The sequence below is a fragment of the Schistocerca americana genome, chromosome 2, assembly GCF_021461395.2.
Source record: "Schistocerca americana isolate TAMUIC-IGC-003095 chromosome 2, iqSchAmer2.1, whole genome shotgun sequence".
NCBI lineage: Eukaryota > Metazoa > Arthropoda > Insecta > Orthoptera > Acrididae > Schistocerca > Schistocerca americana.
The window spans coordinates 1028602430-1028617628 of record NC_060120.1 but is presented as its reverse complement, the minus strand read 5'-3'; the positions used below and the strand labels follow the sequence as shown (position 1 = coordinate 1028617628).

The 15199-nt window shown below is 46.7% G+C and overlaps 1 protein-coding gene across 1 annotated transcript in view; it reads left to right on the top strand.

The window, feature by feature from the left end:
- Nucleotides 1-14718, top strand: part of LOC124596420 (facilitated trehalose transporter Tret1-like) — a 32420-nt gene extending 17702 nt beyond the window's left edge. Inside the window, exons 3-8 of the mRNA XM_047135551.1 lie at nt 7824-7949; nt 10276-10399; nt 10496-10804; nt 12703-12944; nt 13064-13367; nt 14341-14718. Of these exons, the coding sequence (XP_046991507.1) occupies nt 7824-7949; nt 10276-10399; nt 10496-10804; nt 12703-12944; nt 13064-13367; nt 14341-14618 (1383 nt within the window). The 3' untranslated portion in view covers nt 14619-14718. The remainder of the gene's footprint in view (nt 1-7823; nt 7950-10275; nt 10400-10495; nt 10805-12702; nt 12945-13063; nt 13368-14340) is intronic.
- Nucleotides 14719-15199: the final 481 nt, after the last annotated feature.

Genomic DNA, 15199 nt, shown 5'->3' with positions numbered 1-15199 from the left:
TCGGCGAAATGTTGTGACGCCCGCAAAGAAGCAGGGGAGTCGGGCAGCTTTGAGAGCGAGCGCTATACAGGAACCCGCACGGCGTCTGGTGTTGACATAGGGGTATCTCGACCCGGGGCACGCGAGCGGCGACCACAATGGAGACCGGAAGGCTGCGCCACAATGCAAGAGCTCGCCTCTGAATGCCGACAAGCAGCAGGAAGCTTAGAGCGCAGCGCGTCAACAACGATTGGCGTGACAACGGCCAGCTGGTGGCAGATCTGCTCCTTTGGCACCCCGTCGTTGTGCTCCTGACTAACACCTGTCTGTTGCAATCGGCGGAACTAGTGTCTCCCCCCACTTCTCCTCTCCCTCACACACACACACACACACACACACACACGCTGTTCGCTTAGGCATAGCCGGTACCTGAATTCAGCGTCTTGTTTGCCTCCGGCACTAAATTCACTGTTGACTCTCCAGATGTCGAATCCCCCATCACCAGAGAGGCTGCCATCCCATATACTACACGGTTCCCTCTACTATACCTCATCGTATCTAGCATCGGCACTTCCCCATCACAAACAAGAAATTTGCCTGTTGGATAATCACATCAGACAATTACTAGTTTTGTGAGAGGGAGTTTTGTAACCCGTTGACAAAGGATATACAACTGGTTCTGTTCTGATGTGTTATTATTGACCACATTCGAAAAACAACATACCACTCCGGTACCCCAATTCTAAACATTTTGGGTTTCTTTCAGATCGTGTGCACTGGCCACAGCACACACAAATTTCGAAACTTCACATACTTTTAACTAGAGCAAAAATTGCACGATCGGGATCTCACAGGCATCTCAAGTGAAGACAGAAACTGTTCCTCTGACGTCACTCCAGATTCGTTATCCAACTGGGTTAGTGTTTTTCTCTCTCTCTCTCTCTCTCTCTCTCTCTCTCTCTCTCTCTCTCTGGAAATCTTCCGGGACGGAGCGGAGGAAGACGCTATATAGTACCTGGAAGAGGCTCACACAGCCTACTTTGGCTGATGCGCCGTATCTATCACGACCCAACTGCCGTTCAGCAACACAAAGCGGAAGGCGAAAGGCGAAAGGCTCGTCGAACGTGGCACACGAGTCCTTCCTGGGCCGTCTTCCGGTGTGGCGACTGGCGTGGGTAGAGGTGAACGCGCCGCCGTAACCGTTAAAAATGCTAATGCAGTTTTTTTCGGCCGAACGGCACTAGAAGTAGGAAGGTCTGGGCAGAAAAGCTAGCGCTCTCTCTCTCTCTCTCTCTCTCTCTCTCTCTCTCTCTCTCTGGTGACCGGACCCTGTGATATACCGGTACACGGCCTTCCGTGCGTGGCAGCACGCATGTGCGACGCAGGCGACCCTTCGCCGCCAAGGCGGTCGCGCCTGTCACGCGGCGAATAGCAAAGCACTACTCGAGGCCCTTTGGTGGTCTCCGTTTCGCAGAACACCCGCAACTTCCCGCACTGCCCGTGGACGAAGGGCGCGGGTTTTAGCCAAGATAAGGTGTTGCAGCGCTGCTGCTCAAGTGTAACCCTTACTTCAGCCATGTTAACAGCAGTTCAGCTCCGTAGCTGTGGACAAAATTGTTTTAACAAAATATACCAACCAAGCAGTTCATAGAGGTATAATTTTGTGTCCGGCCGCATTTCGCATTTTATCTTCAACTGGCTCAATAAAATTCACATTTTCGTCAATGCAATGCTTTTATCGACTGTATTCTGCACCATGGAATGTATACGCTGAGGTGACAAAAGTCATGGGATACCGATAGGCACGTATACAAATGGCGGTAGTATCGCGTACACAAGGTGTAAAAGGGCAATCCACTGGCGGCGCCAATGTTTGTACTCACGTGATTCACGTGAAAATTTTTCCGAGCTGATTATGGCCGCACAGCGGGAATTAACAACTTTAAACGGCGAATGGTAGTTGGAGCTAGACGCATGGGACATTCCATTTCAGAAATCGTCACGGAACTCAATATACCGACTTCGACAGTGTCAAGAGTGTACAGAGACTAGCAAATTTCAGGCATTACCTCTCACCTAGGACCGAGTGCAGCAACGTTTGCGTACAGTTGTCGGTGCTGACAGACAAGCAACACTGCGTGAAATAACCGCAGAAAACAATGCGGGGCGTGCGACGAACGTATCCGTTTCCGTTGGGACTGCGGCGAAATTAGGAGCTAATGGGCTGTGGCAGCAACCGACCGATGCAAGTGATTTTTTCTAAAATCACGACGTGCCTGCAGCACCCTTCCTGGTCTCGTGGCCGTATCGATTGGACACTAGACAACTGGGAAACCGTGGCCTAGTCAGATGAGACCCGATTACAGCTGGTAAGAGCTGATGGCAGGGTTCCAGTGTGGCGCGGACCCCACGAACCCATGGACCCAAGCTGTCAACAAGGCACTGTGCAAGCTTCTTGGCGGTTCCATCACGGTGTGGACTGTGTTTACATGAAATGGACTTGGTCCTCTAACCCAGCTGAACCGATCATTGACTGGAAATGGTTATGTTTTGCTACTTCGAGACCATTTGCAGCCAAACAATTTTTATGGACGGCAATGTGCCATGTCACCGAGCCAAAATTGTTGGCAAACTGCCTGGAAGAACATTCTGGACAATTTGAGCGGATGATTTGGCCACCAAGGTCGCCCGACACGAGGGGCACAATCGAGAGGTCAGTTCGTGCACAAAATCCTGCACCGGCAACATGTTTGCAATTGTGGACTGCTACAGTGGCAGTATGGCTCAGTATTTTTGCAGGGGGTCTTCCAACGACTTGTTGAGTCCATGCCACAAAAAAAAAAAAAAAAAAAAAAATAGTTCAAATGGCTCTGAGCACTATGGGACTTAACATCGATGGTCATCAGTCCCCTAGAACTTAGAACTACTTAAACCTAACTAACCTAAGGACATCACACAACACCCAGCCATCCCGAGGCAGAGAAAATCCCTGACCCCGCCGGGAATCGAACCCGGGATCCATGCCACATCTAGTTGCTGCACTACGCCGCGTAAATGGAGGTCCGACACGTTATTAGAAGGTACCCCATGATTTTTGTCACCTCAGTGCAACGACAAAAGGGCATGGCAGCCTGAGGCGTCACATCTACCATTACAAAATTTCGACAAATGATGAAAAAGCAGAGAACTAGGAGGGGACACAAGAGAAACTGTAGATGGGAGGGAGAAGGCTCCCGTTCTAATTGATAGGGGTGGGGTGGGGTGAGGGGGGGGGGGGAGCGGTGACGTAGCCACGAGACGACGCAATGGGGCAATTGAAATAAACGCGCTCGGACAAAAGGGCGTCACAATTGGACAGCAAAGTAGCCTGGCTGTGGGCACGTCGCGGCGACGTCGAAGTCGACGTCGGCAATGATTGGAGGGGAAAGAGGGGAGGGGGGCGCACGGGTCAGGAAGGAAGAAAGAAAGGAGGGAGGGAGGACAGGACGCGAGGAGCGATACGATGCGATGCGTGCGTCTGAAACAAAAGCGGCGGCACGCAAGGTGAGCCGAGTTAAGCGGGGACGGCGGTAATATAAGTGTGGCCCGGCCGGCGGCCGATCCTCAGTGTGTCTCGCGACTCAGCCGCTCACCGCCCGTTTGCTGCGAACTCACTTGCGCGAGTGCTGCGGGAACGCGTTCGACGACCCCGCCTGAGACAGTGCGTGTGCTCCTCGGGACCCGCCGACCGGCCCTATCGTCTCCAGGGGAACAGCCGACAACGAACGACGCGCCAAGATGGTCAAGATGTTGATGCGGGCTGACACGCACATTAACATTAATGTGCCGCAGACCGGCCCAAAACCGAAGTGCACCTGGTCACAGGTAGACGCCGCCACCCGTTTACTCTGCATGAATCCACCCTCAATGTGTGTGATTATAAACCGATCTACGCTAGACTTTGGAATAGGTCTCTCAAGATTCTGATGTGAAATTCGCTTTGTAATGTCTCAGGATTAGTGCATTGGGGGTATGAAAGTTAACTGCTTGATATATTGAAGCAACACTTGATTTATAATTCTCTAGGTATTCTGGACTAATATCTCATGCTATACTCTCACTCACTGCGCAGCCTTATACCAGGCGAGCTGGTTCCCAACTGGGAACAATTAGAAGGGAATTGCCTTAAAATCGTGGGAAACCTCCCGAAAACCTTGGTTAGAAACGGATGTCATGAAAACTATTTTCAATTTAACTGTGGCACTATACGTTACAGACACCCAGTATGAAAGCTTAGTGTATGTATAGGTACTGGGTCATCTTTGATTCCATAAGGAACTGCCGTGCACAGTCATCGTAAACTATAAGGAAAGAGACACAGCAATCAGTCGCGAATCTTTTTTTCTGTTTGTTCGTTTTTTACCCTTGCATGTCGATATTTCCGCTATAAATAGCCATCTTTAGTGCATTTTAGTTACAATCGAACAAACTCGCGGTGGTACATGTCACCATAGTATCTTACTGGTGTATAGGCAGTTTTTCCTTCTTTACACCAGTAAAATCTAATGGAGACATGTACCACCGCGAGTTTGTTGGACTGTAACTCAAATGCACTGAAGATGGCTGTCGACAGCCGAAACGTAGATATGCAAGAATGATAAAAAGCAATGGGATTGCGGCTAATTGCTGGGTGCCTCTCCTCCCTCAGGTACCAGATGGTTATGATTAAAGTGCAGCAACTCACAGAGGTCCAGTGTGGACTTGTAATTATCGTATGTCAGCGAACTCGGTAGATATTCTAATACGTTAATGCGGAACTGATTTACGCTGGAAAAAATTAGTTCCTATTTTGGCCACCAAGTGCAAATCAGGCGATGTGAATGCAAGGAAGGCGTAAAGAAACGTTACCATATGTAATGTATTAGGAACGGGAAGTAGGAAGAATAGGTCAAAAAGTGAGAAAGTCATAATGCTGACTGTATTATTAATCGCCTCTTGCACAATTTGTTCAACGTCAGCACTGGAAACGACGACGAAATGCTGCACAGCGCCAGATTTGCAGCTGGTGGCGGTAATTGGAACTATTTTTTTCAGCTGAAATCGGTTCAGCATTAACGCATTAGCATATGTACCTAGTTTCGCTGCCACACGATAATTACAGCCCACACTGGTTCTCCGTGAGCTGCACTATAATTATAACCACCCGGTATAAGAAGGTACATGTAAATCGCCAGTGAATTGTTCGACATGTGCACTGCACCTGGAAACATGTAGGTATTATCGATTATCGAAATCAGATCTTTCTGTTCTGTCAGTAGAACGGCGCGATTCCACGCGGTGTCCTAGCAATCGGATAGATTTTCGTGCAGCATTTTGTCCGTAGCGGCCACAATAATGTTTGAAACAAAATAGTATGAATCTCAGGTACTAATTCTAGGCTACTTGTGGGGATTCGCTACTTCACTGGCTTGTTCATTAATAATAGTGTTTACTCAATTAAGTAGTCTTGATATTGCCCAGGCGTTATTCTTTTGAAGTCCTGACGGCAACGCGAAATTTATCATGGGGCCTGCTCACTTGGTACCCTATCGCATTAGCTGCATGGCTTCCGAGGCTATCTAGGAATGCCACCAGGCGTCAATTCTGAGCGGCACTTACCTGTACATAAGTCGGCAAAGCTTTCGAACCAAACAGGCGGTTAACTGTGCACAACGGAAACGAGTTTATAACTCATGAAAATATTCTGCCCCTACTGAGCTTAAGTTCTCGGCGTTACTGACTGGAATCTTGGGACGTGCCTTGTGACGTCTAGGAAAACGCACGGACTTTAGTGACACTGAATAATTTACGAGTAATATCTTTCAAACGCTGTATGTTCTGTGCTTTTTGTTTATCTCATTTAACTCGTCACAAAACTGTAGGGTATTAATAATTACGGAACTGTCCACCGTTACGCAAGGAGAAAAAAAAAAAAAAAGTCCGTTCTTCGGTGGCCAAATGATGCACTTGTCATCAGAAGATTGTGGCTCATGTTTGCCAAGTTCGCGTTCCTTTAGAATTCTGTGTGAGAAGTGGTGGTAATAAGGTGGTAAGAAAAACTGTGTATCAACGGAATAGTCTCACCCATAGAAAGCTCAATGCAGACTTCTGAAATGCCGTAACACTCCTGTGACGGGCAGAGAACCAGCGGCTGTTGGCGCCTAGCGACAATGAAGAGCTGCCTCGGATGATTAGAAATTCATTCGGCTGTGCTCTTAACGAGCTCGCCTTGTTTTGTGGCTGAGACTGTACAGCCTCGATACGGCAGTCAGGCCATTACAGATTAAGCAACACTCTAGGAAAGAACTGCTTCGTTAAAAAAAATTACTCCGGGTGGAACTTTCCCAATCATCACACTGAGAGCACCGGCACAGCCCGTGCGCTTGTCGCTTCGTCGAGGAGCACGAACACAGCTCGAAATCAACTGTATAGGGATAAATCATTCTACTACAAACTGAACGAAAAGTAACCAGAAGGTACTAGTCCACCTCTCTCGCAAGTATTCGTACCTCCCAACAATTTGAAATTCTTAAGAACAGACAGACATTGGTCCCTCTTATACCGACTCATTGCACGGTAAAGGAACTCGTACCAGAAAAAGTGCTGCAAGTAAGGTCAACAAATTTCCACATCTCACACGGTTGCGCAACGTTTCATATTATTCAGGGTTCTAAAAAAAATTCGTTTCAAAGTTTACACACGGACACGTGTTATCACGTATAGGGGGTTCCAAGGTGTTCAATAAATATTAGAACAAGATGGAGGGTGGAAAATCTGGGTACATACTTCTGCATGTATCTGGTTTTCACTGGATTCTGATTTACGACTGATGTTTCCCACGCACAACAAAGTTTAGATTGTATCATGAAAGTTGCGAGTAGACCTGTAACGAGCATTTCTCCCGAAAACTTTAACCCGCTATTAATTGTTAGTATGTACATAATCAAAACACAAACATTAATATTTCACAGTTGTGCTCTAGAAGATATTGCTACATGTAACATTATACTCACGCCCCTCCTTAGCTACCGACAATTTAAAATAAAAGTGCCTACTAATATATGGTCAGTTCTGAATTGTCCGTTGTATCATTTGCTCCAACGATATTGTTTCAACAGGAATATCTGGCGACGGTGGTTCAAATGTCAGCGCAGATACCCTGCTATTGTATTCTCAACCGCAATGTGATTTCCGGTAGGCTGTCTCAGCATACTATCGACGCTGCGCTCCCCCCTTCCCCTTTACCACGCTTTGTTTGGCGTAGATCCTGGCCGCTGCTCCTTACCAGGAACCTACGTGACCGGCGACATGCGCCTAATCCGTAAGGACATCAATTACAACCGCGGATACAGAACCCAAATACGGCCGAGTGGCCAACTCCACGCCCATACTTAACGACCGGGTGACGAACTCTTGACGGAACGGTAATCCGGCTTGACGTCAACTGAGAAAACGAGCCCTATAGGTAAAGGTGCTAACAACGCCACGTATCCGCTGACTTATTATGCTAACGTGACCACCATTGGGAATGCTCTTTATTGAGGTGGTGATCTAATAGTCCGGAAGGTGATACGCACTCCGTCAACGACAGCTGATGCCACAGTTGTTATTATCACGATCATGAATCGATTATCAAAGTAATAACCAAACATAGATATTATAATCTTCCGTAATCACTACAATGGCCATTACATTTTGACTTACATCGCAATTGTTAACGTGAAAGTTTCTTCAGATGAATTTCTTTTCATAGGAGCCGGCCATATTACTTAGTAAATTCTGTTATGTTAGCAAGTAGTAAAAACATATGCGTTTTCTGTTTTCAGGTGCTGGCATCTGTGTCCGTGTCCATAGGATCTCTCGTGGTTGGATTTTCTTCCGCCTACACATCACCAGCACTTGCATCCATGAAAGCCGACACCAACAGCACGATCACCGTTGATAAACAACAGGTAAGATTTCCAGCAAAGAGTCTAATTTATAGTTTATCGCACCTACAATCAAGATTGAATCGAAACGAAGTTTGTTACGATATTTCGCTGGATCGTAAGAACCGTGCCTTTTCATGTGGAACCCGCCACTGCACGTAGTGCCTGGTGATAACTAAGATATGGTGTTCTGGGAAGTACGGCAACTGAAAGAATAGCAGGATCTGTAACGAAGACACCTACTTAAATGAATTTCACTTTGCAGCTAGGTGTACGCACTAGGTGTATTCTACAAAAGTCAGAAAAGTTACAAGAAACTTACAGCTGGAAACCGACCTAAGGAAATAAGGCGCTAAGGAAAAATATTGCAGTTGATACAATCAGAGATGAAAATTTCGTTTTTGTGAACAAAGTTGATTATGTCCCGTAATGAGGCTTTCTTGTTTAATTAAATGCGTCCTCACAGATATCAGTCCAAGTGACGCTCCACTGGACACACTGTTAGTACACTGTTATGGACTGGTATTCAGATAATTGCTACGCTCGGAGTAATGTAAACAAGTTTCTTGCATTTATGAAAATTAAGGGCAATTACAAGAAGGAAATGAAGGGCTCCTCATTAAAGGCAGCAGACCCCTGCAGGATTTTCCAGGAACACCTTCACACCAGTTGCGTTCCGCTGTCGCCGTAAAAACAACGTGGTGTGGCCCCGCCGTGCCTGTATTAGCATTGCAACGCGATAGGTGGTGAACGACCGTGGCCCAGAAAATCTCATCTCCGCCTGGTGGAACGCGGCAAAGGCGTTGCCTGGATAGGCGAACAGGCGACCCGCCCTTTTCAATGCAAGGCGGTCGCTTGCAAGGCTGTTTTCTTCGAACAGATGGAATGGTGAGAAAGCCTTCGCCTTGCTGGTTTTGATGGGATAAACGCGCTTCCGGTTGGTGTGTAGGGCGTAATCGAGCGACCGCACAGTGGTTAAATCTGACATCAACTGTACTGAACGGTTGGTTTGGACGGTACAGTGCTTTACGGGGCAATTGGTCGTGGTATGCCTTTGCCTTCCTCCGACTTCTGTATCGATTTATCCAACCAGTTGTAGGGGGAACTTCAGTTTAGCATAGAACCCAAACCACGGTGCAACTCTGCGTTTTTCACAATTGCCAAACATTCGCAAGAGATGAAAAGTGACACAAAGATCCTATGAGTCACCGGACATCGATCTCCAGACCTTCGTATCCATAGTCTGGCACGTAATTACTGACAAGGCAAAAATACACGCTACCGGTCACCAATTTTGCTCATCTTTCACACGATTGTAGTACATATCTGGACGTAAAAGGTGCTGCTCTGGTACAATGCGCTCCTCAATCTTTTTCGAGAAATCGAAATTCGAAGTTTTAGGAGCCAGTTGAACACCATACACAGCGGCAGCTTTCGAGCAGCGGTTGGTACTACCGGCTAAGGCGACAAACCAAGTCTGCTGGTACTGAATTTTTTCTTTCTAATATGCCGAACACTTCTTTCGTTACCAGTATGAACTGTTGTCTTACCAGTATCAACTACTACTATGGAAATGAAGCTCTGTGCAACACATCGAGTACGAAAGCAGGCAATACTGGTTCACTTCACTAATACGGGACACAGCTTTTTCCCTATTGAGACTTTCAAAAAGTGTACATTACTCGAAGCAGGTGTAGCCCAGTATGAGTTCAGTCCAATACGCGCATGTATGTACCGATAAATATACGTTAGTTTCATCGCGATATCTTTTTACCTTGCTATGAATGTTACCAAAATTATTACCATTACTATTATTGTTCTATTCTTGCGGAACATCAGTACTATTGTAGCGATAGGTTTGGTTAAATATGAGAAAAAAAGAGCTGCATGTGTTACATCTGAGTAGGTAAAGCAGTCATCAGCCGCTCGATTAGTCTGAACATTACAGTGGTTTACTACGCTTAGCCCCACTATAGGTGTATGGCCTTCCTGCCACCGAGCTTTAACTGACCTACCCAACCATTTATTGGATGACATACAGTTTAACGTGGATTCAAACCACGGCGCAACTCGGCAATTTCGACAATACTGCAGGAGGAGAAAGAAATGTCCATGGCAAAAAAAAAAAAAAATAATAATAATTCTCAGACTCAATGGGGTTGTAACAGCAGACGTTTAGCTTTGTCCCATTTAAGCACAGAGCCTCGTCGATTTAAAGTACACGCTACAATCGTACGAAAGATAAGCAAAATTGGCTAACCCACTGGGCCATATAGTGAACACACACAATATTAGACTGCGACGTCCACCAACTGTCGACTGACCAGAGCGTTTGTCTGTCGGTGTGCAGGAATCCTGGATAGGCAGCCTGATGCCGCTGGCGGCCTTGCTGGGAGGCGTCGCAGGCGGCCCTCTGATCGAAGCCATCGGCAGAAAGACGACGATCTTGGCCACGGCCATTCCGTTCATCATCTGTAAGTATCTGCTACCAGCTACACTAGTTCCAACGCGCCGCGCTGTCCCCCTCCGGCCCGTGTCTAACTCCCGCCTCTCGCCCGTGTGCCGTGCAGCGTTCCTGCTGATCGGGCTGGCCGTGAACGTGCCCATGATCCTGGCGGGCCGCTCCATCGCCGGCTTCTGCGTGGGCATCGCGTCGCTCTGCCTGCCCGTGTACATGGGCGAGACGGTGCAGGCCGAAGTGCGCGGCATGCTCGGCCTCATCTCGACCACGTTCGGCAACCTGGGCATCCTGCTGTGCTACGCCATCGGCAACTGCCTCAACTGGTGGAAGCTGGCGCTCTTCGGCGCCTGCCTGCCCGTGCCCTTCCTCGTCTGCACGTGCTTCGTGCCGGAGACGCCGAGATGGTACATCTCCAAGAGTGAGTATCCTCAGCACTGCATCCCCTAACATTCCTCATACAAAACCTTCAACTGTTTCGAAGATATCAGAGATTTTTTAAAAAGAAGTCTGTTGTTTGCCAGTTTCTCCTTCATTTCATTGAAAAACGAAAAGTGCTTACCCTATCAGACAGCTCTCCCAAGATATACTGGTTCCTTCGTCTCTCTCACCTCACTTCTGCAAAATCCAACATTTCATAAGCAGACCTCACGAATTGGCTCTCTGACTTTCTTCATACTTTACACACACTGTCCCACAACATTCAAGTTTATGACAGAAACGATCATTCGAACCCAAAAGAGTCCAGTAGACATGGGCTATCTGGATAACAGAACGCACCATGTCATTCTCAATGGAGAGAAGTTTTCCGAAGTAAGAGTGATTTCAGGTGTGCCGCAGGGGAGTGAGGTAGGATCCTTGCTATTCACAATATACATAAATGACCTTGTGGGTAACATCGGAAGTTCACGGAGGCTTTTTGCGGATGGTTCTGTAGTATATCGAGAGGTTCTAACAATGGAAAATTGTACTGAAATGCAGGAGGATCTGCAACGTATTGACGCATGGTCCAGGGAATGGCAATTGAATCACAATGTAGACAAGTGTAATGTGCTGCGAATACACAGAAAGAAAGATCCTTTATCATTTAGCTACAATATAGCAGGTCAGCAACTGGAAGCAGTTAATTGCATAAATAATCTGGGAGTAGGCATTAGGAGTGATTTAAAATGGAATGACCGCATAAAATTAATCGTCTGTAAAGCAGATGCCAGATTGATATTCATTGGAATAATCCTAAGGAAATGCAATACGAAAACAAAGGAAGTAGGTTACAGTACACTTGTTGGCCCACTGCTTGAATACTGCTCTCCAGTGTGGGATCCGTACCAGATAGGGTTGATGGAGGAGATGGAGAAGATCCAACGGAGAGCAGCGCGCTTCGTTACAGGATCATTTAGTAATCGCGAAAGCCTTACGGAGATGATAGATCAACTCCAGAAACCAAATGAAATTTACTTTCTACGTACAAAGCTACCGGAGAACATGGGTCTCCTGTTCCAAAATAATGAGGAAATGAACCTGAATAAATTCTGAAATTTTGTCGGTGGAGTTCTGGTTCACTCAGCACGAGTGACACCAATTGTGACGCGTTATAGTAATTTGTAGGTTCAGTTCATAGTCATAAATCATGATAAAGTCTAACTAAAACGTTCGCATTCCAAGTTTTTTACTTTTATCTTAATTCTAAATTTGCAATCAAATTAAAATGTTAACAAACAAATGTTTAATCATAATGACTGACTCCAAATAACATGGGAGGGATAGGCTACACTGTCTCACTGCCTTCTAAACCACCGCCTCCTTTGCATGTCCGTCGACCATACAGCTGCAGTCTAGTTTCTGCAAAGGTTGTAGATAATACTTCGCTCCCGAAATGTGTGCGCTCAGAACCACAGTTACGTATGTCTTACCAAAACCCTGAACTATACACGCAGGTCGATGGGAAAGTAAGATGTTGCAGTTACGAAATAGGTTTCAAGGGAGAAAAAAATGTCAGAGGCGGAATACACAGCAAAAATTTGACTAAGTGTCACAGGAGAGAGCAGAGGTTGCATTGATATACAAACGAGGAAAAAAGAAACAATACAGGGATTCATCGAGCAGAGAAGATCTCTTTACACAACGCCACACACTAGAATGGTTTTACTAGAATAAAGTCGACACTAATTCCGATTTTACAGACGCATTGGTCTATATCTCTCCACAGTGCTTCTGATCTCCAGACTGTGTTGTTATAATGAGACTGTCACCGATATTGCAAACAAATTTGTACGGGGATGCACCAATCTGACGTCGCCCTTTACCTTTCTGTTGCAGACAAAAACAAGAGAGCGCACAAGGCGCTGCAGTGGCTGAGAGGCAAGGACGCAGACGTGACGGCAGAACTGCACGAGATCGAGAAGAACCACCTGGACTCGATCAAGAACGCGCCCGCGTCTGCCCTCGACCTCTTCAACAGGAACAACATCAAGCCCATCACGGTCAGCATAGGCCTCATGTTCTTCCAGCAGCTTAGCGGTATCAACGCGGTCATCTTCTACACCGTCGACATCTTCAGGGTAAATATTGCCTCCAGTTCGCCAACTGTTCTCTTACTGTGCTGAAGTGAAGACTCCCTACCGATAATCGCACATTACGTCTGATGTATAAGTTGGAAACCAATTCTTCCTTCTCGCAGGATGCTGGCAGCACGATCGACGGAAACCTCAGCACCATCATCGTGGGCATTGTCAACCTCGGCTCCACATTCATCGCGACTGCACTGATCGACCGCCTCGGCCGCAAGGTGTTGCTGTACATCTCTGCCATCTCGATGAATCTGTCCCTCCTCGCTCTGGGAGCGTTCTTCTTCCTTAAAGACACGGGATACGACGTGGAAGACTACGGCTGGCTGCCGCTGGCCAGTTTCGTCATCTTCGTCATCGGGTTCTCGCTAGGATTCGGGCCTATCCCGTGGCTCATGATGGGGGAGATCCTACCAGGTAAGCTGATGCATCAACATTTTTGTCGTAGTAGTATCATTAACGTAGTATCAAAAGCACTACTGCAAATGGGCTGGAGACAATCAGGAGAGAAGAAAGAGTGTGCCAGTCGTGTGGGAGGAGGGGTGGGGGAAACAAACTCCTTAACTTGGAAAAAGTCAAGGTTGAATCCACTAATGCCGAAGCCAAATTCCGCAACTTGCCCTTCAGCTTTCAGAGCCGGACGAGTCCTCTGCAATTTAAAGGCCAACAAATACGTGCGAGAGTTTTCAGTCGCGTTTTAACTATTTGCTTCAATCGGCTCACCCAAACAACATTTCTGCAGCATGAGAAGATTAAAAAATTGACACTCAAAATCTCTAGTTTAGCAAGTATCATTCAAGAAAGTACTTTTATCTGAAGCTCCTTTTTTCTTTGAACACAATTTTGGTCTACCTTCTTCCACGTACGGTATTCAATATAACTATTTGCCTTTTTTTTAACTTTCGCAATAAAAATGTAACGGCACTCTTTGGCTAATACTGTCACACTCCTACAATATGGCGTACTGACGTATTTCGGGGAGTGGCCAAGAGAAAAGTACACGTGTGCTTCTTACTGCGGATTTCTTGTACTGGCGATAAGAGCAGTTTTGCGCAAGTTGCGGAGGTCGAATGTAGAGCATGTACAAGTTATGGAGTCCGTATGACTCAGATGTAGGGGAGGCAGCACGAAATTTATGAAATCCTTCCTGTCATCTGGCTTTAGGTTACTGTCTCAAGATGAAATGACAACTGGTATTAAGAGACGATATTCATTACTTTTGTTTCACTGGCGTGGCACTGTATGACACCAGTTTAGAACAGTTCACACGCAGTAATAAAGCCACAGAAGACGCTGAGATTTATTTCATAAGTAACCACGCCAGTAATCTATGCTCTGATTCCAATACTCTAGTGCCTGACTGAAAGCGCCATTTTCTCTCTTTCCACAGCCAAGATTAGAGGACCGGCAGCGTCCATCGCCACGGCTTTCAACTGGGCGTGCACCTTCATCGTCACCAAGACTTTCAGCGATCTCAAGGAAGCAGTAGGTCCGTACGGAGCGTTCTGGATTTTCGCCACCATCTGCTTCTTCTCGCTGATTTTCGTGAAATTCTGCGTTCCCGAGACGCAGGGCAAGAGCCTCGAGGACATCGAGAGGAAGTTCAACGGACCCGTCAGGCGAATGAGCTCGATCGCCAACCTGAAGCCTATGCCGATGGCCGTCTGACGAAATTGTAAGGCTCTGTATATGATGTTCTCCGAGCCGTCGCGAGCCGACGACTGCTGGCCGCGCGAGACCGGCGTGGAATAAAGGAACTGAAATCAAACCTCCGTTGACTTTGGTGAATCTCGGGTTAAGAAAACCCCCCCAAGAGTATTTATGATCAATGTCATCGCCATCCACTCACTTCATGTTGGTCATCGAACATAGATCTTCCATCACGAGCTACGTCGACGTCATCACCATAGGTCTGGCGCAGCAAGAGGGCGCCCATTAGCCCTTGCACCGCGCCAGTGCATTGTAAATATATGTATTACGGGGCCACAAAATACTGAAGCCAAATGAGAATCAAACCAAATATGCAATCAGTCTTTGACTTGTAGAACTAATGTTTTGATATTTTTGTACAAATAATTCACCAAGAAATCAAATTTATTTTTTCTTTTACTGTTTCGTATTGTGCCACACAGTCTGGAAAGACAAACTTATACATACGCTCTTTAAAAGTAGTAAAATCGCCATCTTGCAAGCAGAGTGCACAGGACGGGATGAAACTCTAGCGCACCTGTTTCGTTCTAGATCTTCAA